This window comes from Microtus pennsylvanicus, chromosome 3, assembly GCF_037038515.1.
Source record: "Microtus pennsylvanicus isolate mMicPen1 chromosome 3, mMicPen1.hap1, whole genome shotgun sequence".
NCBI classification, from domain to species: Eukaryota; Metazoa; Chordata; class Mammalia; order Rodentia; family Cricetidae; genus Microtus; species Microtus pennsylvanicus.
This window is the reverse complement of record NC_134581.1, coordinates 98352305-98377414: the sequence shown is the minus strand read 5'-3', so window position 1 is coordinate 98377414 and position 25110 is coordinate 98352305. Positions and strand designations below refer to the sequence as shown.

At 50.5% G+C, this 25110-nt stretch overlaps 1 protein-coding gene across 4 annotated transcripts in view; it reads right to left on the bottom strand.

The window, feature by feature from the left end:
- Positions 1-4345: 4345 nt before the first annotated feature.
- Kank2 (KN motif and ankyrin repeat domains 2) overlaps positions 4346-25110 on the bottom strand; it is a 30049-nt gene continuing 9284 nt past the window's right edge. The window contains exons 4-13 of one of the 4 annotated variants that reach the window (XR_012910055.1): positions 16599-16763; positions 16408-16510; positions 15654-15890; positions 12766-12853; positions 11835-12054; positions 9440-9582; positions 7130-7330; positions 6963-7052; positions 5182-6314; positions 4346-5114 (exon numbers count right to left, since the gene is read on the bottom strand). Coding sequence is in view for 2 of the 4 variants with exons in the window: in XM_075966585.1 (XP_075822700.1) it covers positions 6261-6314; positions 6963-7052; positions 7130-7330; positions 9440-9582; positions 11835-12054; positions 12766-12853; positions 15654-15890; positions 16408-16510; positions 16599-16763 (1301 nt within the window). In the remaining 2 variants the exon portion in view is untranslated. Of the gene's footprint in view, positions 6315-6962; positions 7053-7129; positions 7331-9439; positions 9583-11834; positions 12055-12765; positions 12854-15653; positions 15891-16407; positions 16511-16598; positions 16764-25110 lie in introns of all 4 variants that reach the window. The other 3 variants (XR_012910056.1, XM_075966585.1, XM_075966586.1) reach the window with 3 other exon arrangements.

The following is a 25110-nucleotide window of genomic DNA, read 5'->3' as shown; positions in this document are numbered from 1 at the left end:
AGTGAGGCCCTTGTCCCAACAACTAGAGCAAGGAATCCTGAAGTTGAGCACGCTGGTTCATCCCTGCCACCTCAGGGCTCCGGAGGCTAAGGAAAAGAGCCTCTACTTCAGGAGTGATTGCAGACCAGCCTGACTACAGAGTGCGTCCTGTCTCCTTAGATATACACACCAGACAAAGTACGTGCACTGATTTCATGAGCTGTTCTCTGACCTGCACACACCCATGCAAAGTGGAGGGGACTGAGCTCTCACAGCAGCAACTGTTTCTGCTTTACCTGGCAATGTGAAGCTGACAGGTCAGCCCTCCTTCATTGGGCCTAAACTCAGTAAATTGCATAACAGTGCAGATAGCCTAGCACAGATAGCCTAGTTAAAGCCTTGGGGGTGGGGACCCAGGGTTCAGTTTCCGCCCGCTGAGCTGCCAGCCACAGGGCCAGTGACCTTGGCTCCCACCAGTTCTTCCCAAATCCTGGGGCTAAAGATAGCCTGCTCTTATCAGAAGGGGTGGGGGTTAGGAGATAAGTACTGGGATTGGGCAAGAGGACCCAGCAGACACAAATCCCCTAGCCAAAAGTGCCACCCACCTCATCTAAGAGCAAAGGGTGTGCCATCTCTCAGCCGCGGCCAGAGTTCCTGTCCCAAAAGAGGCACACACCTACCTCTTACCTCCCAGCCATTTCTCCAGGGAGGCACACACTTCAAAAGACCTAGTCAGTAACTTGCTGGTGCTGAGGGGATGGAAAGCCTGGCCTCAGAGGCTGCAAAATGTTGAGGCAGAACTGGAGAGAGCGCAGGTCCTTAACACAATAGAAATACAGGGCTGGGGGGGGGGGGATTGGGAAAGTAGAGGGCTGGTTTAGCCCCCAGTGTGGTGGGTTCAGCTCCCCGGACTTCCTAAAATCAGGCACGGAGCTGTTTATAATCCCAGCCCTCAACTGTGAAGCAGAGGTGTCAGAGAAGTTTAAAACAAAACAGGGCTGGGGCGTGGAGTGGGCTGGTCAGTAGAGAGCTTGCCTCCGAGTAGCTAGTACTGATACTGCGTAATTTGGGAATGGTGGTGCAAACAGGCCCTGGCACTGGGTGGGGAGGGCTGAGGCAGGAGGGTCAGGAATTCAAGGTCATCCTTGACCACACTACAAGATCAAGGTTAACTTGCCCTACACAAGACCCAGTCTCAAAAAACAAAACGAGGAAACAACCACAAACCAACCAGAATGAACAACCAGCCAGCCACGCTAGCATCTGTGTTTCACCTCAGCTAGGGCTCAGGTGCAGACAGATCTCTGTGAGTTCAAGGCCAGCCTCGTCTGCACTGGGCATTCCATGTCTGGCAGGGCTACACAGTGAGACCTTGTCTCAAGACCTAAAACTAATCAAACAAAAACCAACAAACCAGAGCAAAAGAGGCTGGAGAGATGGCTCAGTGGTTAAGAGCACTTGCTGCTCCCATCATGAGGGCTGGAGTTCGTTCAAATCCCAGCACCCATGTTAGGTGGTACACAAACACTTGTAATTCCAGCTCCAAGGGATCCCATGTGCTCTTCTGGCCTGCATACACAGAGAAACACAGACACATGCACACACATATAAAAAGACTACCATAGCCAAACAAGGACTAGGGGGTGGCTCGGTGGGTATAGTGTTTGTCGTGCAAACAGCAGGACCCGAGTTCGAGTCAGCAGCACCACATTAAATCCATGCGAGCAGATGTGGTAGCCACACCTTTATTTCCAGCACTTAGGAGGCAGAAGCAGGGGGATCCCTGTGAGTTTAAAGGCAGCCTGGTCTACATGGTGAGCTCTAAGACAGTCAGGACTACATAGACTCTATCTCAAAATAAATAAACAAAAGGTAAATAAAAATTCAGCCAAGAAGCATGGCTGGGGAGTGGGGACAGGCAGCCCCCTGTGCTGCTGGGCTGCTTGCTTAGCCAGTTTGCAGAAACTGAGCTTCCTCCGGCTCAGTAGGAGGCCATGTCTCAAAATACAAGGCAGAGAGAAGTGTTGACATGTGAAAACACCTGTGTTATCCTCTGAAGAGCACCTGTGCATGCACACACACACACACACATGCACACACTACACACACACACACACACACACACACACACACACACACACCACTAACTCACTGGAAGTCTCCAGATGCCTCAGCTTTAGTGTCTGGAACCAGAGGTTGGGGTTAGTGTTCAATGGGGACAGAGTTTCGGTTTTGCAAGATAAATAGTTTTGGAGCTGGTTTCACAACACAGTGAGTGAGCTGAACGCCACTGAACTGGGCTCTTCAAAATGGTGAAGGTGATGAATCTGGGCTCAGGGCAGAGCCCATATCTAGCTTGGGTGCTACTTCTCACCCTTCGTGCTAGTCTCACCTCCAAAAGAAAAAAATGAAATGGTTAATTTAGCGATATGCAAATTTTGCCCAAATATATTTTACATATGGATCTTTCCATTTCATAAAAGTTTTATGGGCTAGAGAGATGGCTCAGTGGTTAAGAGCACTTATTCTTGCAGAGGACCTGAGCACCCACCAGAGTTCTAGGGGATCTGATGCCCTCCTCTGATCTTCAAGGGCACCAAGCATGCTCGAAGTACACAGACACACATAAAGATTCATACACATAAAATAAAAATAAATCTTTAAAAAGTTTATGTGCAGCCAGGCTTGGTGGCACACACCTTTAATCCCAGCACTCAGGAGGCAAAGGCAGGCGGATCTCTGTGAGTTCGAGGCCAGCCTGGTCTACAGAGTGAGTTCCAGGACAGCCAAAGATACACAGAGAAACCCTGTCTCAAACAAAACAACAACAAAAGAAAAAAACGTTTAGGTGCTTGGGTGTTTTGCTTGTATGTGTGTCCACTCTCTGTATGCCTGGTGCCCAGGGAGTCAGGAGCATCGGGGAGCTGAAGTTACAGAGTTCCGAGCAGTCATAAACTGCCACGTGGGTGCAGAGAACTGAACTTGGGTCCTCTGGAAGAGAAGCCAGTGTTCTTAACCACTGAGCATGCGCTGTCATCCCAGCGCTTGGGGGGCAGGGGTGGTAGTGAGTTTGGGGCCAGCCTGGACTACATGAGACCTGCCTCAAAAACAAGATGAAACACCATTATCATCACTATCAACAAAACCTGTGTGGAAACAAGCTTTGGGGGGGTGGTCCCGCATTTTTTTTTTTGCTTTTCAAGACAGGGTTTCTCTGTGTAACAGCCCTACCTGTCCAGGAACTTGCTCTGTAGACCAGGCTGGCCTCGAACTCACAAAGATCCACCTGCCTCTGCCTCCTGAGTGCTGGGATTAAAGGTGTGTGCCACCCACCACCGCCTGGTAAGATTTTAGTTTGCGTGGGTGTGGGTGTTTTGCACGTGTGTCTATGTATCATGTGTGTATCTGGTGTCTGCAGAGGACAAGATGCTATCAGATCCCTGGGAACTGGAATTACAGATGGTTCTGAGCCATCGCACGGGTGCTGGATATTGGATTCGGGTTTTGTAGAAGAGCAGCCAGTGCTCTTAGGCCGAGTCATCTCTCCAGACCTATTTTATCTTTTTGTTTTGTTTTGGTTTTTTGTTTTTTTCAAGACAGAGTTTCTCTGTGTAGCCCCGGCTGTCCTTGAACTCACAGAGACCCATCTGCCCCTGACTCCCCAGTGCTGGGATTAAAAGCATGCACTCTTACCACCCAGCCTTATCATTTTTTAAAAAAACTTATTTAAGTTTTAATTATGTGTGTATGTGCCATGTTAATGCAGCACCCACAATGGAGGATTCTTGGAGCTGGAGTTCCAGGGGCTGTGAGCTGCATGCTCGGGTGCTGGGGACAAACTTGGGCCCTTCGGAAGAGCAGCTCGTGCTCTTAGCTGCTGAGCCACAGCTCCAACACTTTAGGTTGATTTTTTTTTTTTTTTTGGTTTTTCGAGACAGGGTTTCTCTGTGGCTTTGGAGCCTCTCCTGGAACTCGCTCTGTAGACCAGGCTGGTCTCGAACTCACAGAGATCCGCCTGCCTCTGCCTCCCGAGTGCTAGGATTAAAGGCGTGCGCCGCCACCGCCCGGCTTTAGGTTGATTTTTAAAAGCTTAAAGAATCAGAAAACAATGACCTGGGTGTAGCTCAGTGGCACAGCGCTTGCCTGGTGTGCACAAGGCCTGGATTCAATCCCCAGAGCTGCACACACCAAGAATAGCAAGAGACAAAACAAGATGCAGGGGGCTGGGGTTAGTAGAGGCTAGCACACACAAGGCACCGGGCTACAGGCCAGCATCAGATACACTGGATGTGAAGAGGAGGCACAAAGATCGAAAGTTCTAGGCCAGCCTTAAAATAAGGAAGGGGTTAAAAAAACCACAAAGGCATTGCCATTGTTTGTAGCTTTATTAAAAGTCCTTTTACTTCCTAAAACATGATTACAAGAAAAGAATACTTCATTTACGTGTAACACTGTCTTCATGGACGTACCGTGGTCGCAAAGTGGAGCTGAGTATAGAAAAAAGCAGGGACAAGCACTGACCCTGCTGTCCCCGAGGCAGAGAGAACAGAGCAGGGACAGACAGGAACTTGTATGAGGAGCTCTGTGCTTTGGGATCAGAGAATGCTTCCGGAGGCTGTGAGCACCCCTCAGGCACCCGCAGCTCTATGCACGTGCAGACTCCATCCTGACATCCGCCCGCCAGCCCACCCATCACTCGCCCGTCTCTCATTTATCATCCATCCACACACTCGTCCATCTGTCTGTCATCACTCATCTCTATTCAGCCTCTACCCAGGCACTCATCCATCCACGCGTCCACCTCATGCCAACCAAGCCTCTATGCCTTCGACCTAAAAACCCAAGCCAACTACGATTCCATCAAACCAAGAGACCTACTTGTCTAGAAGAGAACCCAGCACTTTCCTTAGCTCATAAGCCTCGACTCTGCCCTGCTGAGGTTTGGCTCCAAAGCCCAGTGGGTACAGCTGTGACCTGGACAAGACTGCTCCCATCACAAGGCACATTAGAAGTGGTCTCCTTTCTTCTTTACAAAGACAAGGAAACTAGGAAAAACAAAAACATGCTGAGATTCCGGGAACAGAAAAACAAAACAAAACAACCAAAAAACCCACTAAAAGAAAAGTGCAGCCTGCCTGTGCCCCGTCACCGACAACAGGCACTCTAGAGCCTGTGCCCAGTCACCGACAGGCACTCTAGAGCCTGTGCCCCGTCACCGACAGGCACTCTAGAGCTTTAGGAACACATACACACAGCTACTCCTCTGGCCATTGGGTTTCCGTGAAGCCTGTGACTTTAAGCTACTTCTGGGTGTGTTTTGAGGCCAGCCAGTACCTAATCAAGACCACATGGGCTGTGGAATGCGCCTGTACTTGGTCAGTATCACATCCTCTGTTTACTCTCCTTGGAGGAGAGCAGTTCTGGGTTCCAAGCTGGGAGACACTCTGGAATGGCCCCTTTTCTCTTTCCTCTGTCGGTCTGAGAGCTTTTCTAGGAACACTCCTGTGTCCTGAGCTCTCCCTGTGGGGAATGGGTAAGTCTGTATCATTTCTCCTTGTAAGATGGTCATTTCCAAGCCACAGGGCCCACCAGGACCTCAACTGCAGGGTGCTGAGATGCCCCAACTTGAATGTATGTGGGGAGAGGGAGTGGGTGACAGATCTTGAAAAGACAGATCTCCGACCTGGGGAGAGACTGCACGCTCCAGAATGACAGAATCTTATATTGTGAAGCAATCACAGGAGACTCCCCTGGCCCCCAAGAAAACTGTCTGGGGGTGGAGAGCAGTGGACAAAACCCTATTATACACTAGACAATGACATGAGGCACAAGGGCATTAAGCAGGCCTAGTGGAGACTTGCCGTAGTGAAGTCAGGACAAGGAGACTGACTCTAACATTCCAGTGACATTCGAATTTAGCAACTCAAATTCTGACCCCTCCCTTCCCCTAACAATGACTCAAAAATACAGTATTTTCCCTTCTTGCCCCCACTCCTCCCATAATTGCCGGCTGATTGTTCTCCATGTTCTCCATAAGAAACCCACACCCGGGTGTCAGCAACTGCCGCCAACTGGGAGGAGAAAGTAGCTTGGCTTTTTGGCTTTGAATGTGGCTTTGAACTCAGGGTGCTGGGAAAGGCCTGTAGAGCTGAGTCTGGCAGATGTCAGGACTCCCCCGGAGAGGAAGGCTGAGGAAGTGCAGGGCAGACATGGGGCCGGATGAGGGGAGGCGCCTCTGCTGTGTGGCTGTGTGGCTGGGGTCCTTGGGGAGTCACCGGTCTTTACTCTTCGGCTGAGGATGATGCCGGACTCTCGTAGTCTGACATGGGAGCGAACTGCAACGAGAGGCAGAATTCTTTCTTGGAATCCTTTCAAATCCCTCTGAGGAGATTTGCTGTGGATGCAGAGGGAGGGAGGGTGGTCCCTCCCTTCCAAGGCACCACATACAGCAGTGTATTGTCACCTTGTCCTTGCGGAGAAGGCATGGGAAGGAATCAAAGTGGAGACTTGGGACACAAAGGGACTTCATCACTGACCCCTGCACCAGGTCTCAAACTCAACCCAGCTGGAGGAGGATCATAGTATGATCAAATATACTTACCTTGAAAAACAAACAAAACACCAAATATTGTTTTAGGCAACCAAATATTAATGCAGAGGTTCAAGAAAGAATGCTGGTCCCACTGCTAAGTTGCACCCTGACCTCTCACTGGGGGATTGTAGGCGGGGTTTCTATCCTGAGCCCCAGCCTCTTTCATGGGAAGATTCTTGGCTCTACCCTGAGCCCCAGCCCTTTTCCTTTACATTTTGAGGTAAGTCTTACTTAGTTGCCAGGGCTGGCCTTAAACTCAACTCTGTAGCCTTGGCTGGACTGGGACCTACCTTCTCTTCTATCTCAGTCTCCCCAATTCTGGGATGGCAGGTGCCCATCATCTACCGCTCAGCTCTGAGTCCCGCCCTCTAGCGCAGGGATCTGGACTCACCGAGCACTGGATGTTCATGCGTGAGTACAGCATGGATGCGATCTCGCTCTGCCCTGCGTCGAGGGCCACCATCAGTGCTGTGCTCCCATCCTGCAAAGCAGCCACAACTATAAAGATGCCCCGTGTGCAACCCACCCTCCCTGGGCAGCACCTGGGTGGGGACTCACTCGGTCGGTGAGTGAGATGTCGCAGTTGGGCACAGCCAGCAGGAGCCCGGTGATCTCCTTGTGTCCGTGTTCACATGCACACATTAGGGCCGTGGAGCCATCCTCATCCTGTGTGTTGACATCCACCTCACAGGCCAACAGAGCTTTCACCACGTCCACTCGTCCGTGGCTGACTGCCAGCATCAGGGCCGTCTGTCCAGCCTGAGGCAACAGAACGGGGCAACAGTATAGAGGCCGGCAACATCACACCCCTGTTCTTGACCGTCCCATGGCTCCCAAGTGCTCTGACACTGACTGGGTATACACACTGGGCCCTCCATCTCCTGGTTGTCTTCCTCAGAAGGGCTCTCTTGGTTCTTCCCACCTGTATGGTCACCTACCATGAGCCTCCAACTCACAGGTGTAAAGTTAAGCAAAAATTTAATCAAACTAGCTAGGTGGTGATGGTGCACGCCTTTAATCCCAGCACTCAGGAGGCAGAGGCAGACGGATCTCTGTGAGTTCGAGGTCATCCTGGTCTAAGAGAGCGAGTTCTAGCACAGCCAGGGTTACACAGAGAAACCCTGTCTCGAAAAACAAAACGGATGCTCAGCAGTGGATGAAAAGATCAAACAAACCGTGTCTAGACACAACAGAACACCACTCAGCCATGAAGAGGAGCATCACTCAGAATACTGATGGATGCTCACACGTGGAAAAACTTTGAGTGCAAAAATTCATCGACGGTGTTTTTGTTTAGGTGGTGTCGAAGCCTCACCACAGAGCCCCTAGGACGGGCAGTCAGAGTCTCACTGTAGAGCCCCCAGGACGGGCAGTCAGAGTCTCACTGTAGAGCCCCCAAGATAGGCAGTCAGGGTCTCACTGTAGAGCCCCCAGGATGGGCAGGCCCTTTTGTTCAGAGGTTCCCTGAACACATTGATTCCCAGCTAGGGGACTTCATTTACAGGACATAGCCAGAGCCGGGAAGTTCAAAGCCAGTAGGGCTCCAGGAAGAGAGTCTACCTATGAGATCAGGGCTTTCCTCTTTTTTTTTTCCTTTGGTTTTTCGAGACAGGGTTTCTCTGTGGCTTTGGAGCTTGTCCTGGAACTAGCTCTGTAGACCAGGCTGGTCTCGAACTCACAGAGATCCGCCTGCCTCTGCCTCCCGAGTGCTGGGATTAAAGGCGTGCGCCACCATTACCCGACTAGGGCTTTCCTCTTTATTATCACTGTTATTACCTAACAGGCAGGTCTCATGTAGCCCAGGCTGGCCTGGAGCTTACTATGTTAACCCCTGATCTTACTGGACCAGTTTCCTAAGTCCTGAGGCTATAGGCATGTATCACCCCTGCAGACAGAAGGAGACTGAAGGGGACATGGGGAAGGAGAGAAAAGAGGCGGGGCCCGATGTCAAAGGGTCTCATGTTCCAGGTCTATCGGGACAGTTCAGGCCAGCCTGGGTAACTCAATGAGATCCTGTATCAAATCAACATGTAAGAAGAGGGCTGTGAGCTGGAGTAGCTCCATGGTTAGCAGAGGTTTGGTTCCCTGCAGCTACATGGATGCTCACAACCACCTGTAGCTCAAGTCACAGGGAATCTGATGCCCTGTTCTGGCCTCCTGGCACAAACATGGTGCACATACAAGCAGGCAAAACACACAGAATGTGCTGCTTGCCTTTAATCCCAGCACTCGGGAGGCAGCGGCAGGCAGATCTCTGAGCTCTGAGTTCCGGGCCAGTCTGGGGTATAACTGTTAGATACTGTTTCAAACAGGGAGGGGGAAATACACTGTTGCCAAGCAGGTAAAGTGCTTGCCTTGCAAACACAAGCAGCTGAGTTCCATCAGAAAGAACCTGTGCACAATCAGTCAGGTCCATGTGCAACTTGTGATCTCAGCACCTGGGACGCAGAGGCTGGAGGATCCTAGATAGCCAGTCTAGGGGAATTGGTGAATCCTAGATTTAGTAAGAGACATGTCTTAAAATGCACCGTCCTCTGGCATGCAAGCATGTGCACATGCTCACGTGCACACACACACACAGATACATCATATGCAAGCTATCCGGAGCTCGCTCTAAGACTGAGTCACTCAGGTTTGAACTTCAGCTCCTTGCCTTGAACCCTGAAGAGCCAATATTGCTTCTGAGTCTCAGAGCTGTGACTGTTCCCATGGACACAGAATGTCATCATGACCTAGCTTGGTCTGGGAGCAGGTGAGGGGACTCAGTGGGTAAATTGCTTGCCACCAAGCCTGATAACCCGAGTTTCATCCTGGGACCCACACGGCAGTAGGAGTGAAGCGAGTCTCAAGGCATACCGCAGCCCGTACCTGGCTGGCTTTGGCGTTCACATCCCCAAGCCGGAAGAGCTGAAGGATGGTCTCCATGTCATCCTGGGTCTTCAGGGTGGCCAGAGCAGTGAGCATGATGGGGCTGTAGCCAGCACGGTTCAGCTTGTCCACCTGACAGACGCCTGTATGGGGAGGGTGGGGATGGGGTGACTGAGCCTCTGCCATCAGCACTAAAGGCTGGCCAGCCCCAGTGAGCGCTCGGTCTAGGCATAGCCGAGCAGGTTTCTGTATATGTGTATGTGCTTGTGGAGAGCTGGATGCCTCCTTCAGGAGCCAGGCACCTGGGTTTGTGTTTTGTTTGCTTTGTTTATTTTTTTTTAAGATTTTATTTATTAAGTATACAGTGTTCTGACAGAAGAGGGCACTAGATCCCATTATAGATGGTTGTGAACCACCATGTGGTTGCTGGGAATTGAACTCAGGACCTCTGGAAGAGCAACCAGTGCTCTTAACCTCTGAGCCATCTCTCCAGCCCGGATCTTCTTTTTTTTTTTTTTTCTTTCTAGTTTTGTTTTTTTCTCTGTAGCTTTGGAGCCTGTCCTGGAACTTGTTCTGAAGACCAGGCTGGCCTCGAACTCTGTTTATTTTTAATATTTAAAAAATATTATTTAGAGCTGAGTGTGAAGGCGACGCCTTTAGTCCCAGCATTTGTGAGGCAGAGGCAGGTGGATCTCTGAGTTCGAGGCCAGCCTGGTCTACAAAGTGAATTCTAGGACAGCCAGGACTACACAGAGAAACTCTGTGTTGAAAAACAAACAAAAATACATATCTTGTTTTAAAAGAGACTTATGTTTTAATTTTCGGTGTATGTGTGTGCACGAGAGAACAAGTTCTCCAAGGATCCTGAAGAGGATGCTGTAGGTAAATCACAGAGTTACGAGCTGTCTGGTGTGGGTGCTGGGAACTAAATGTGGGTCCTCTGTGAGTAGAGCCCACTTTTAACCACCAAACCATTTTTGCAGCTCCCTAAACTGTATTTTTACATTTATTTAGGCGTTGGAATCGGGGTATCTGCCATGGTGTCATGGAGGTCAGTTGCAGCAGCTCCTTCCCTCCACCTTAGAGATCTGGAGATGGAACTCAGGTTTTCAGGCTTGACAGCAAATGTCCCGACCCACTGAACCATCTTGACACGCCCACCTTCTTAGAAGCTTTGTGAGTGTGTGTGTATGTGTGTGAGAGTGTGTGTGTGTGTGGTCTGCACGCGCACACACGGAGGTCCTTGATCGCTCTCACCTCACTGTTGAGGTGAGGTCCATCACTGAATGGTAGCCGTTGGCCAGCGAGTGCCAGGACTCTCCTGACTCCACCTCTCACTCCACAGAGCTAGGGTTACAGGCACATGCCTCCATGCTTAAGAGTTTTTGTAAAACTTGGATGTTGGGGACCTGAACTCAGGTCACGGTGGCAGGAAAAGCACTGTACTCACAGGGCCATCTCCTGGCCACTCTTTCTTTTCTTTTCCTTAAGGTCGTTTCTGTGTCCTAGGGCTTGCCAAGCAGGCTAGGGGTCCTCCCGTCTGTCTCCCCAGCCCTGAAGCCCCACACAGCTTTTCACGAGGGGCCTCATGCCTGCACAGATCGCCTTTTACAACTAAACCTCCTCCACAGCCCCGACTGCTTTCTGTTCCCAAATGGGGAGTCCCATCCACTAGTCACACTGTTACCCTAGAAGATGAGGGGGTCCCAGAAGGTGGAGATGATGCCTCCTCTCCCAGACCTGGGGTGCCTGGCTGATGTCACATACACAGTTAGGGCTGAGAATAGGAGCAGTGGGTCCCCTGGGAATCTGGAATTGCTATTCAGCCTTCTAACAGGTCTATGCCTTGACCATCAGACCATGGCTCCCGCCTCCCCCATAGACTGGGAGGTTCTGCCTTCTCCATCAGACCAGGGAAGACAGGTTTCTTCCGGCCTGACTGAGTATCATGTGTACTCTCCAATAGGCAGTCCAGAGGCCACAGCCTTCCTCTCACAAGGGCTTTGGAAACCATGTGTCCATCACACAGGTACCACTGGAGATGTAACATCAAGACCGAATTCATTATTCGGCTAACAGTCTTCCCAGCACACAGCAAGGGCCTAGCCTGCTCTACCAGAGACGGGGAGGGCAAAGCTTCCTTCATCTTTCCGTGAAGGGCACATTCCCCCTCTATCCAATCTAAGAAGGTGGTATTGCCTCCATCAGATCAGCAGAGTGGAAGCTTCCTCAGAGAGAGAGAAAGCACAGGGCCTCCCCCATCAGACTGGAAACCCGTACTCCTTGCCTTCCACCCCCTATCCCACTGTACAGGGAGCAGGAACTTCAGACTGGGAGCTCAGGAAGCCACGCCTCCCCAGTTAGCCCAGCAGGCTGGCCCGGCCTGGAGGCTTACCGCTGTCCAGTAACTGCCGCACCACAGGGAAGTTGGCGTGGGACACGGAGTAGTGCAGGGCCGTGTTACCGTTGCTGTCGGCAATGTTGACCACATAGTCCAGCAGCCGGGCAGACATGGCCCTGAAGGTGACCAGATGTCGCCGTACAAGCTCAGGGTGAGCGTCACTGCGGCAGGCCAGGCGCAGCCATTCCTGAAGTACTGTGGTGTAGGCCACTTTCTGGATAGAGAGAGCAGGAGTGGGGAGTGAGGACAGAGGTGCCCTCATCTGGGCAAGGTAGTACACGTGTGATTCCAGCCCCCGGGAGCCCAAGGAAGGAAAATCTAGAGTCCAAGGCCAAATCAGGCTACATACTGAGAACTTCTCTGGAAACAAACACAGGAAGCAGAGGCAGGAGGATTTCAATGAATTTGAGGCTAGCAGTAAAATCTGTTTCACTATGCAGATCAGGCTAACCTGGGCTATATAGTAAGACCCTGTCTCAAGAAACAGACAAGTCCAGTGAGGAGGTGCAGGTCTGGAATTCTAGCACTCGGGAGATGAAGGCAGGATGATCAGGAGTTCGGGGTCTTTAGCCACAAATGTAGGCCAAGGCCAGCGTTGGCTACAGCAGACATCAAAACAAGACATGAAAACAAAGTAATGGCCATTGCCAGCTACAGTGGCAGCGCTGACCCTGGGGTGCACAGGACCCAGGAATCGTAGCCTGAGACACTGACAGACACACTGCCTACAGCGAAAGCATGAAATCTCTCAAACATCCCCAAAACAAGACCATGGGGACCCCGGCACTGACGTCAGGCCTCGAGCCCTACCCACCACTAATGACACCCTTGAGGGTTGGGTCCTCACTGAGTGCAGAGACTTTGAGGGTGGGGAGGTGTGGCGTGAGGGTGGAGGGGCACCCTCGGGCCCAGGGATCCTCCGTACCAGTTCTCGCTCAGTGAGGGCATTGGGGTTCTCCAGGTATTTCTCCAGGGCCAGACAGGCTGATATGAGGTCAGGGCTCAGCTCCATCCTGCCAGGAACAGAAAAGGTCAGGCTTACATTATTTTACTTTCTAAACATTTATTTATTTTTCCCTTTAGCTTTTTATTTACTCCGCACCCCCTTCCCCCAAGACAGGGTTTCTCTGTGTAGCCCTGGCAGTCTTGGAACTCACAGAGAGCCACCTGCCTCTGCCTTATGAGTGCTGGGACTAAAGGTGTGTGACAATACTGCCTGGCATTTTTTCTTTTCTTCTTTTCTTTCTAATGTGCATTGGTATTTTGCCTTCAATATATGTCTGTGTAAGGGTGCTGGATTCTCTGGAACTGGAGTTACAAACAGCATGAGCTGCCATGTGGGTGCTGGGGACTGAACCTGGATCCTCTGAAAGGGCAGCCAGTGCTCTTAACAACTGAGCCATCTCTCCAGCCCCCTATTATTACTTTTTAAAAGATAAATTAATTTTTGGTCAGACACATTTTATCTAGGAATATGTATGTTTACACACACACACACACACATATATATGTAGTAACAATAAAAAATCAGAGGCTATGAATCTGAAAGAGTGGGATGGGTATGAGAGGTTTAGAAGGAGAAAAGTGAAGGGGAAAATGTTATTATCAGATTATGATCTCAAGAAAGACTTATCCATTTTTATTTCATGTGTGTGGGTGTTTTGCCTGCGTGTACACGTATCTGTGCATATGTGTGGCTAGTGTCCAAACAGGCCAGAGGGTGTTGGATTCTCTGGAACTGTAGTTACAGATGGTTGTGAGCTGCCACAATGTAACAGTTTCCTCTGAGATTGAAACAACTCATCCTGCACAAAGCTCCTTAAACAAGAGGGTAAACAACTCAAAATAGTAAGGGAAGTCCCTGAAACTGACCTTACCAAAATTAGCAATAAAAGCAGAGGGTTCCCCTAGATCTGTGGTTCTCAACCTGTGGGTCATGACCCCTTTGCAGGGGGGGGGTCAAATGACCCTTTCACAGGGATCACCTAAGACCACCTGAAAACACAGATATTTATGTTACGATTCATAACAATAGCAAAATTACAGTTATGAAGTAACAACGAAAATAATTTTACGGTTGGGGGTCACCACAGTATGGAGAACTGTATTAAAAGGTCACAGCATTAGGAAGCTTGAGAACCACTGCCTCAGAGGAAAGGAGGCTGACTGCGAGGACTGAGACCCGACCAGCGGCCTGGGAGAAGCAGAAACCAGCCCAGCTGCCAGGCAAGGTTAGGCCACCTGGGCAGGGCACCTGGGAAGGACGCTCTCCAACCTGTGCAGCTGCCTGCGACTGTGCAGTGAGCTCCAGGTTCCCAGCTGTGTGAGCTGTCACTGTGCTGGGGTGGGCCTTGGTGATGCAGCTCTCTTGGAACCATTTCTGCTGCTGTAAGTCACCCTTCACCCATATGCCTCTAGGTACCCCCAGTGGAACTCATTGGTGCATGAAGTTGGACTTTGGCGGTATTTGTACTTTAGTCTGTCATGGGTTCCTCATCTGGGGTGAGCAGATGCGTGTGTTGTGTCTCCTCAGGAAAAGCTTTGTCATAACACATGTGGGTGCTAAGAATTGAACCCAGGTCCCATGGAAGAGCAGCCGGTGCGTTTAAATGGAGAGGCATCATTCCAGGCCTCTCTCCACTTTTCGAGACATGGTCTCATGTGTCCCGGGCTAGCTTCAAACTCAATAGGGCAGGTTCATTGCCAGGGCTGGTGGACTTATTTGGGAATTCCAGCTACTTGGAGGTGGAGGCAAGATTGCACAGGTTCAAGGCCAGCCTGGCTTACAGTGACACTGAAGGCTAGTTTGGACAACCTAGCAACTCTACATAAGAAGTATGAAGAGAGAAACCCTGTCTCGAAAAACCAAAAAAAAAAAAAAAAAAAGAAGTATGAAGAGTGGGCTGGAGATGTGGTTCAACTGTTAGACTTGCCTTAGGCATGGGGCCCTGGGGTCCAGCCTGGCACCCCATAATCTAGGCTTATGTCTATGATCTTAACACTCAGGAAATGGAGGCAGTAGGGCTGCAAATTTGAGGTATCCTGGGCTACAGAGTCAGTTCAAGGTTAGCTTGGGTAACTTGATTTTGAGACTTTATCTCAAAATTAAAAGGGAGGGGGTAGGAAGATGGGTCAGTAGGAGAGGACTTGCAGTCTGGGTGTGAGGGCAGGAATCCACATTCCCAGAAGCCACAGAAAGGCCAGATGGGTATGGCAGGCAGTGGCAATGCCAGCACATGGGTGGGAGACAGCTGATCTGCAGAACATGCTAGCTAGACTGAGCTGCACAGCCAGCTGGGCCAGGAGGGGACTCTGACTCGGTGGATAAGGTGTGGAGCGGTGGAAGAAGAAAGACACTGAGCACCAGTCCTGGGTATGTACACTTGGACACATAAGTGTGCACAGATATCTACACAAACACATGCATCCACACCATACACACAGACACAAAACACATGGTCTCAATAGCACACACATGCAATACACCACACACACACACTAAAAACTAAACACCAAAACAGAGAGCGGAGTAAACAACACTGACCCTCAGTCTTCACATGCACATGTCCCCCGCATGCATCTACCAACACACGTGCTGACATGCACACACGAGGCAGAGCTCTGAGTCTGAGGCTAGCCTGGTCTGCTTAGTGAGAGTTCCAGGCCAGCCAGGGCTACAAAGTGAGACCCTGTCTCAAGAAGAAAACTTTCAGACACACTCAGAAACACAGCTTCCTGTCTGGCTGGATCCCAGGCAGCAGCAGCTCACCAACCCTTCACCCTGTCCAACGCCGTCCGGCCCAGAGAACTGACCGAATTTCCTCCTCGGAGTTGGATTCTGATGCTGCCTCAGCTGCGGGCACACGCTGAGCTTCCTGGGGCAGCTGGTTCTCTTCCAGAGTGGCCTTGGCTGCTGCAGTCCCAGAAGGCCTGAGCTGAGAGCATTCAGCTGTGCTCGGGGCCCTTGCTGGTGGCTCTGGGGCTTCGTTCTCTGTGCTCTCATGCTCCGAGTTCTCCGCTGTGCTGGAGTCCTCTGAGGATGACTCGTAACTAGGGAGCGAAGGGAAAGGACACTAATGGGAATGGGTGTAGGAGGGACCAGTGTGACCTCCCTGGGCCTTGGTTCTCCACATTTTCCATCAGGGATGATCCCAGTGCAAGTCACATGCTAGGCAAGCAGGTGCCTGGAGTCCACGCTCCAGCCCCTCGCTGGGGGACTGGCGTGCCTGTGGCCTTCCGTTTCTAACCAGGTCACACCAGAACTGTCACTCAGCCGCCACTGCAGACCTGGGATGCTATACTGCGGCTCTAATCTGATCAGGCCCTTTGGGGTGCACTGGACCCACACAGATGCCAGAGCCACTGCATGGGTCTCAACCAGGTGCACACATTCCTTTGCCTCAGTTTCCTTATTCTATACACCCATGCTTTGACTTGAGGGATTAGCAGTGAGGGGCCGAGCTGGGACTGGCTCTCAGCAGCAGGACAAACAGGCCTCCTGTCCCCAGTCTTCAGGGTCACAGTATGAAGGACTTAGGGGAGCCACTGGGGGCTGGAGATCACTCACCCGCCATTGACCCCCACAAACTGGAGGTTCCTCTGGTGGGCTCCGGGATCTGCAGGATCCTCTTTCCTCTTCAAGGTAGACTGCCCTCCTACAGAGACTCTGTCTGAGAGACCATGTAACATGAGTGCCCCTTGACTCCTAGTCCACTCTGGACGACCAGGGGCCCGTCTCCCTCGCCAATGTCTATTCACCTGCTCCCTCAGCCACTTGTGTCTCCTGGGAGGCTGCTGGCCTTGTGGGCTCCCTGTCAGTGGTGTCCGTGGGAGCTGCCTGGTCACGATTCTCGGACTGTTTCGTGGGCGCTGCAGCAGGGTGTGCAGCGGAGGAGGAAGGCTCTGCGGCAGACTGTGGGACACCTGGGATGAAAAGAGATGCGGACCAGACGGAGATCAATAATAATAATAAAAATTAATAATAAAATAGGCCTCCAACGTTGCTGTAGGGTAGAGGTGGGAGGATTAGTCTGGGCTCTAAAATGCACATAGCTGTCTCTGTGGTAGAGCACTTGCCTAGCCCGTCCCAAGCCCTGAGATCCATCTTCAGCACCACCTAAACTAGGCGTGGTGGTGTTTATCTGCAATCCCAGCACCCAGAAGGCAGAAGCAGGAGAATCTCTGTGAGTTTGAGGCCAGCCTGGTCTACAGAATGAGCTCCAGGTCAGCCAGGGCTGCACAGTGTGACCCTGTCTCAAACAAACAAAACAGAAAAACAAGAATGCCGTGGGACAATGGCTTCACCCTATGAAGACCGGCAACACAAGAACACATGCAAAGGGAAGGGGGAGGAGTAGGTGGGGCAGGGCTGGCTGGAAGCATGGGACCCAAGCTCATCCCTAGAATCCACACAGATAGGCAGTGCACACTCAAACTTATCCGTCACCCTAGAGCTGGAGTTGACCGCTTCCAGCCTAGTCTTCTGGTAAATTCCAGGCCTGTGTGTGACCTCGCCTGTCTCAGAGGTGTCCTCTGACGCCCGCGGCACACCCAGCAAAGAGCCCGACAGTCACGATGGCTCTGCACCATACAGCCGGAGCACGCTGGACAATCCTTACATCAAAGCTTCCACCCCAGGAAGGGCTCAGCTCACAGAGGGAAGAAACTGAGGCACAGTGAGTTGTTGAAACCATTGTCAGCCAGTAGCCCGCCAATGATAAAGATCTGGGAGACCAAGAGTCCTGGCTTCAGACTCAAATCTCTCACACTCTGTCACCCTGAGTATTTTCTGTTTTTTTTTTTTTGTTGTTGTTGTTTTGTTTTTTGAGACAGGGTTTCTCTGTGGCTTTGGTGCTGGTCCCGGAACTAGCTCTTGTAGACCAGGCTGGCCTCGAACTCCCAGAGATCCACCTGCCTCTGCCTCCCGAGTGCTGGGATTAGAGGCGTGCACCACCACCGCCCGGCCACCCTGAGTATTTTCTAAAGAAAAAGAAGTCCAATTGTGGTCAAGAGCATGGTGGCCAGAACAGAGATTCAAACTTCATACCTACGGACTGTGTGACCCGAGTAAGTGTCTTAACATCTCTGCCACGCCCCCCCCAAATAAACCATTTTAACTCATGGTATTACTACATAGCCCAGGCTGGCCCAGAATTAGCAGCAATTTTTCTGTCTCCATCACCCAAGTGCAGGGATCAGAGGCATGCTCCCCTGCCTGGTGTTTCCTCTTCCTTATCTCGTGTGTGTGTGTGTGTGTGTGTGTGTGTGTGTGTGTGTGAGAGAGAGAGAGAGAGAGAGAGAGAGAGAGAGACTGCACCTGTGTGAGTGTCTGTGCGATTGTGTGTGTAGCTGTGACTGTGTGTATGAGTGTGTGTGTACAGTTGCCACAGCATGCACGAAGGTCATAGGAGAGCCTCTGGTGAGGTTGTCACGTCATCCCTGTCTGTCTTGTAGAGAGACAGGTCTCCTGCTGCTCACTGTGTGCCAGACTGGCTGGCCTGCAGGCCTCCAAACTCTCCTGTCTCTCTCTGCGCCCTCCCTTCCTGTAGGAGCGCTGGGGTCATGAGCCACTCCGCCCAGCTTTACCAGGCTGCTCCCCCCAGATTCACTCAGATCCTCACAGATCCCAGCAAATGCTTCACCCAGAGCTGCCTCTCTAAGCCCTTCGCCATCCCTCTTTAAAGAACACACACAGTTGCATCCCCTCCCTAAGCCATGTGAGGGACAGACTGTCTTAATCTAACTTAAACATGTGTGAGTTTGGCCACCAGGAAAATGGGACCAGAGCCATTAGAAAAATTTAAAAACGCCGAACGGTGGTGGCACACACCTTTAATCCCAGCACTCAGGAGGCAGAGACAGGAGGATCTCTGTGAGTTCGAGGTCAGCCTGGTCTACAGAGTAAGTTCCAGGACAAACTCTAAAGCTAAAGAAAAACCCCTGTCTTGAAAAAACAAAACAAAAAACAAAAACAAAACAAAAAACCCATTTTAAAATTTGGGACCTGGACATAGCTTAGTAGTAAAGAGCCTGCCTAGAATCCTGCAGTGAGGGGCTGGGGTGTGGCTCAGTGGTAGAATACTTGTCTAGTTTGTGCCGCCTTGGATTACAATCTCAGTGCCACAATCAGCACAATCAATCAACCAATCAGATCAAACCCCACTCTGCCAAGATCGGGTGTGGCTGTGCGCGTCTCTAATTCCAGCACAGGAGCGGTAGAGACAGGAGGATCTTTGTGAGATTGATGTCAGGCTGGTCTACAGAGCAAGCTCCAGATCCGTCAAGTCTATGTACCAAGACACCGTCTCAGTTTTTTAAAAAAAGACATTTCTAGAGACGGGTCAGCTAAAGATCATGTGAACCATGCTTCCTGCATGTAGGGGCTACCAGGATGGCTTTAGCAGTGAGACAGTTAGAGGCATTTGCTCTACAAGGCCGGCAACCTGTGTGAACACTGGTTCTGCACTCACGCTCCCATAGACAGCATACACACACACACAAGAGGGTATGTTTTACTCCATGTATCATTTAGTCTAGGTTTTAAAGATTTTTTTTTAGCGTGTGCGTGTATGTTTTCCCTGCATGTATGTCTGTACACCATATACATTCCTGGTGCCTGCATGAAAGAGAATATTTATCATATTCTTTGGGACTGGAGTTACAGATGGTGTGAGCCACCATGTGGGCACTGGGAATTGAACCCGGGTCCTCTGGAAGAGCAGCCAGTGCTCTTAACCACTGACCCACCACCCACCCCACCAGCTCTTTTATTTTTTTTTCCAGACAGGGTCTCATCGTGTAGCCTTGGCTTGCCTAGAACCCAGTATGTAGAGCAGGTGATTGTCCTGCCTCTGCCTCCTGAGCACTGAGGTCAAAGGTGTGTGCTACCACGCTGACACGGGTGACTTCTTGGGCTCTGTCTCCACGAACGCACATCAGTCCAGTTTCCAGTGTGGAATCACGGTGCGATTTCCACTCCCCGGCTGCCTGTGCTCCTCACACCCTGTGGCAGCTTTGCTGTCCCAGAGGCACTGCCTTCCTGCCATGGGCACAGCCTCGTGGAAGGTCAAAGAGTGTCAGGGCTCTTTAAAAGCATACGTATTTTTTAAATCTAATATTTTGTTTATGTCACTATGTTACCCTGATGGCCTGAAACACCATATATAGACCAGGCTGGCCTCAAACTCAAAGTGACTGCTTGCCTCGGTTTCCCAAGTGCTACGATTAAAGGAGCTACCGCCACTAATTTTTTTTTTTTAACATAAGCAATCCACTGCTTCCTGAAGTTCCTGGGTGCTACTTAAGTTCTCCAAGGAGCTAAGTGCTTTTCCTCCACAAGCTGAGTACAGACAAGACAGGGTGGAGTGAGACACTTGGCTACAAATCTGTCCAAAAGGAGAGAGTCTAGGGTGTGGTGACCCGAGCTGACACCAGGACTGGATTCACACCGAGCCAGGGCCAGTGCTGGGGTGTGTCAAACTCTTATTTATTAATGTTTTGTGGTACTGGGGAAGGAACCCCAGGTTTGTGTCCACTACTGTAGATTTTTTTGGGTAATTCTGGCGCTGAGGCCTGAACTCAGGACTTTGCTTTTGCTGGGCACGTGCTGTACCATGAGCTGAACCCCAAACCCTACTGCAGTATCTTGACTGAGCCGCGGCTCCCCTTGCACGCTGTCTCTTTTTAGGCAGGGCCTCATGTGGCCCAGGCTGAACGACCCTACCAAGTTCTGGGATAAAACCCGGGGCTCCCTGTATTCTAAGCCTGCACTCTAGAAACTGAGCTGTGTCCTCAGGTTCTTTCTGTTGTCGTTTGGGGTGGGTCTTTCTCTACAATCCCAGGCTAGTCCTCCTGCCTCCTCCCCAGTGCTGGGATAACACGCATAGACCACCACACTTGGTTTAAAGCTCCTGATCTAAATGCTGGGGCTGGGGGGGGGGGGCAGAGCTCTGTGGGTAGGGGAACCTGCCCGATGACCTATGTGTAAGCTGGATACAGTGGAGGAATGTGATCCCAGGGTTCCCATGGTGAGATGGGAGGCCGAGAAAAGGGGCTCTTGGAAGTCTTTGGGCTAGCCTGGCACCTAGCAATGAACAAGAGAGAAACCTTGCTTCAAACAAAGTGAGGACTGGTGTCTGACCTCCATGTGCCTTCTGTGGTGACATGCTTGTCTTCCCAAAGTGTCCTACACCTTAATAAAAACAGGACAATAAGCCTTAGATATAGCCTGGTATGTTGGCTTGTCCCCATAAGCCCAGGCACTAGGGTTGGGGGTGAGGGCAGAGGGGCATGAGTTTGAAGCCAATCTATATATAAGTATATGTACTTTATATATGTGTATATGTATATGCGTATACTACATATGTGTGTAGGTGTACTATATATGTGTGTACTATATAGGTATGTGTACTATGCGTCTACCATAATTGTGTGTACTACATGTTTGCATGTGCTATGCATACACATATATGTGTATGTACTACATATATGCAAGATCCCATGTGAAAAAGAAAGAAGGAAGACAAAAGAAAAAAACAGGCTTAAAAGGCTCCTTCCAGGCTAGGCATGGTGGCGCACGCCTTTAATCCCAGCACTTGGGAGGCAGAGGCAGGTGGATCTCTGTGAGTGGCCAGTCTGGTCTACAGAGCTAGTTCCAAGACAGCCAAAGGTACAGAGAAACCCTGTTTGAAACACAAAACAAGACAACAGTGGAAAAACACTTTTCTAGGGCCGACAAGAGAGCTCGCAGTAAAGGTGTGTGTCCCCAAGTCTGACAGTCCAGTCTGATCTCTGGGACCCACACAGGGGAAGGAGACAGCTGACTCCTGCAGGCTGTTCTCCGACACCCTTCCCCCCATTAATAAAAATGTAAAGACTCTTAAAAACTACCTGTGTTGGGAAGAAGGCTCAGCGAGCACAGCATCTGCTGTGCAAGCACGAGGATCTGAGTTCAAATCCCACAAACCCCCAGCATGACTGTATGTGTCTGCAATCCCAGGGCCCCTACAGAGATGGGTGCACAGCCGGAGCATCCTCAGAAGCCATAGGGCACAAAAGTTAGCAGTTAGCAGGGCACAAAAGCAGCAAACAGAACAATTCCCCTCAAAGCAACGCCTAAGGCTATGTTCTCACCCCCATACACACGATGTTCTCTCTCTCTCTCTCTCTCTCTCTCTCTCTCTCTCTCTCTCTCTCTCACACACACACACACACACACACACACACACACACACACACACGGAGCTCTCCAGGCCTGCTATCCCAGTGACTTGGGGAGCTGAGCTGAGGAGAATCACAATTCAAAGGTCCACCCAGGCTTGAGTAACTTCAAGGCTAGCCTGGACAACTGTGTAAGACCTTACTTCAAAACAAAATCAAAACCTACAGCGCCTGGTGTGGTGGCTCAGCAGGTGAAAGTCTGAATTCAGATTCCCAGAGCCTGTGCAGAAACAGCAGATGTGGGGCTGGCAAGGTGGCTCAGTGGTTAAAGGCGCTTGCTGCCAGGTCTGATCCCCAGGACCCACAAGGTAGCAGAAGAGAACAGATTTCCTAAACTGTTCTGTGGCCTCCACACACTCCTCCACAAAGTCAACAAACATAATAAAATAATGAAAATGAAAATCAGAGCGGGCGTTCAGTGCCTGGCACCCGCCTGGCTTGCAGGATGCTCACGGCCCCATCCCAGCACTGGAGGGGAAAAAAAGTTAAAGTGGAAAAAACAAGAAACAGAGAGAGGATCTTGTTTTTCTGAAACACAAGACCATTTAAGGAAATCAGGCAGGCACAGGGCATGTTTTTCAAGACATGCAATAGCTAAGTAAGTGGCTGAGGTGGGGTGCAGCAACGACAGTAAAAGGGATAGGAAGGCCAGGGTGGCGGCGCATGCCTGAGGGCCCCGGGAATGGGCAGGGTGAGGCAGGAGGACTGCTTGGTAGCCAGCCAGGGCAGCACAGAGAAACTTCCTCTTCAAAAAGCAAACTCCTGGGCTGCCGAGATGCCTCAGTGGATAGGAACTTGATGCTGGGCTTGACGCCTTGAGTTTGATTGCTCGGACACACACAGTAGGAGAGAAACCACTCCCAAAAATTGTATTTGGGTGCGCACGCACGTGCACACACACACACACACACACAGAATAAATAAAAAAGTTTGCAAGTAATTCAAAAGGAGACCATGGTGATATCAGAAAACTAGAAAGCAAGGCAGAATAAAGAAAAATATATATAAGGAATGGGATGAAAGCTGTAATTGAAATACGGGTAAGACTTGCAGGGTGCGGGTGGTGGTGCACACCTTTAATCCCAGAACTCAGGAGGCAGAGGCAGGTGGGTCTCTGTGAGTTCCAGACCAGCCAGGACTGTTACACAGAGAAACCCTGGAACTAGCTCCATAGAGCAGGCTGGCCTTGAACTCACAGAGATCAGAGATCAGCTCGCCTCTGCCTCCAAAGTGCTGAAATTAAAGGCATGTGCCACCACCGCTGCTACCACCTGGTTGAGAAACACTGGCTTGAAGAGCAAAAAAAACAGAAAGAACAACTCTGTGAGATTACAGAAGTAGTACAGCCAGACAACTACGTTTATATTTCTTTTCTTTTCTTTTTTTGGTTTTTCAAGACAAGGTGTCTCTGTAGCTTTGGAGCCTATCCTGGAACTAGCTCTTGTAGATCAGGCTGGCCTCAAACTCACAGAGATCCGCTTGCCTCTGCCTCCCAAGTGCTGGGATTAAAGGCTTGTGCCACCACCGCCTGACATGTTTTCTAAGATTTATTTTTAATCAAGTCTGTGAGCCTGTGTGTGTGTGTGCGCGCACACACATGTGCACATACAGGTGCCTGGGGCAGCTCCAATGGACCGGGAAAATACAGGTGGTTGTGAGCTGCCTGACATGGGTGCTGAGAACCAAACAGATCCTCTGGAAGATCCAGAGCAAAATAATAATAATAATAATAATAATAAAAAAAGCCTCCACCTCCCAGCACTGAGAGGAGAGGTACCCGACACTGTACTGTTTATGTATGTGGTTTATGTGGTATGTGTTGTCGCGGATGGAATGCAGGGCTTCATGCATCTTCAGCAAGCCCTTGCAGCTGGCCGGTGGTAATGGCGGCACATGCCTTTAATCCCAGCACTCAGGAGGCAGAGGCTGGCAGATCTCTGTAAGTTAGAGGCCAGCCTGTTCTACGGAGTGAGTTCTGGGACAGTCAAGGCTACACTGAAAAACAAAAACAAACAAACAAACAAAAGAGATGGCATCTTGCTATGTAGCCCAGGATAGTCTAGAACTCACAGCAATCCTCCTGTCTCATTCTTGCAAATGTTGGAATTATAGATGTGTCCTACCATGCTCAGTAGACTTACGTTTTTATGTGACTGGGGAAAATCGAAAGGAAAATATGGTTTAGGACGTACGAAAAGCACAGGAGTTAGGGCCTGATCCAGCAGCAGACTGCATACCCAGGATATCTGAGGCCCTGGGTTCCATCCCTAGCAGCTGAAAAAATAAACGAAGTCAAGGAAAACAATAATAAGCTTTGTGGTGCCAGATATCAAAAACAAACTCTTCTCTTATGCCCTTGAAAACTTCATGCTGGCTGCGGTGGCTCACACCCGAAATCCCAGCTCTGGCAAGTCAGACGGTGGGCAAGAGAAGAGCAGCCTGGGCTACAAAACCGACCTGTCTCAAATACATGCGCTCTTACAAAGTAAATGGGTGGAGGACTGAGCTGAGTGGTAGAGCGTTGCCAAGCATGCTCCAGCCCTGGGTGCCATCCCCAGCATCCAACCTGTAACCCCAGCACGCAAGAGGTAGAGGTGGTGGCGGGTGCGGGGTGCATGTGTGTGTGTGTGTCAGAAATTCAAGGTCATCCTGGGTTTCATTGAGTTCAATACTAACCTGGGCTACCTGAGACCCTGTCTCCAAATAAATAAACAAATATATTAATGAAATGAAAAAATAAAAATTCAGAAGCAGGTCTGAAGTGTGACCCAAGGTAGAGCGTTGGCACAGCATGTGTGGGGCCTGGATTCATTCCTAGCACCACATAATAAAACCAAAGCACAGTAGGCAGGCAGAGGCGGCGCACAGCTTTAGTCCCAGCACTCGGGAGGCAGAGGCAGGAGGATCTCTGTGAGTTCGAGGCCAGCCTGGTCTACAAAGCAAGTGCCAGGACAGCCAGGGCCACACAGAGAAATCCATCTCCAAAAACCAAAACCAACAAACAACAACAAAACTCCCAAAACCAAAACAAAACAAAAAGCCCAAACACACA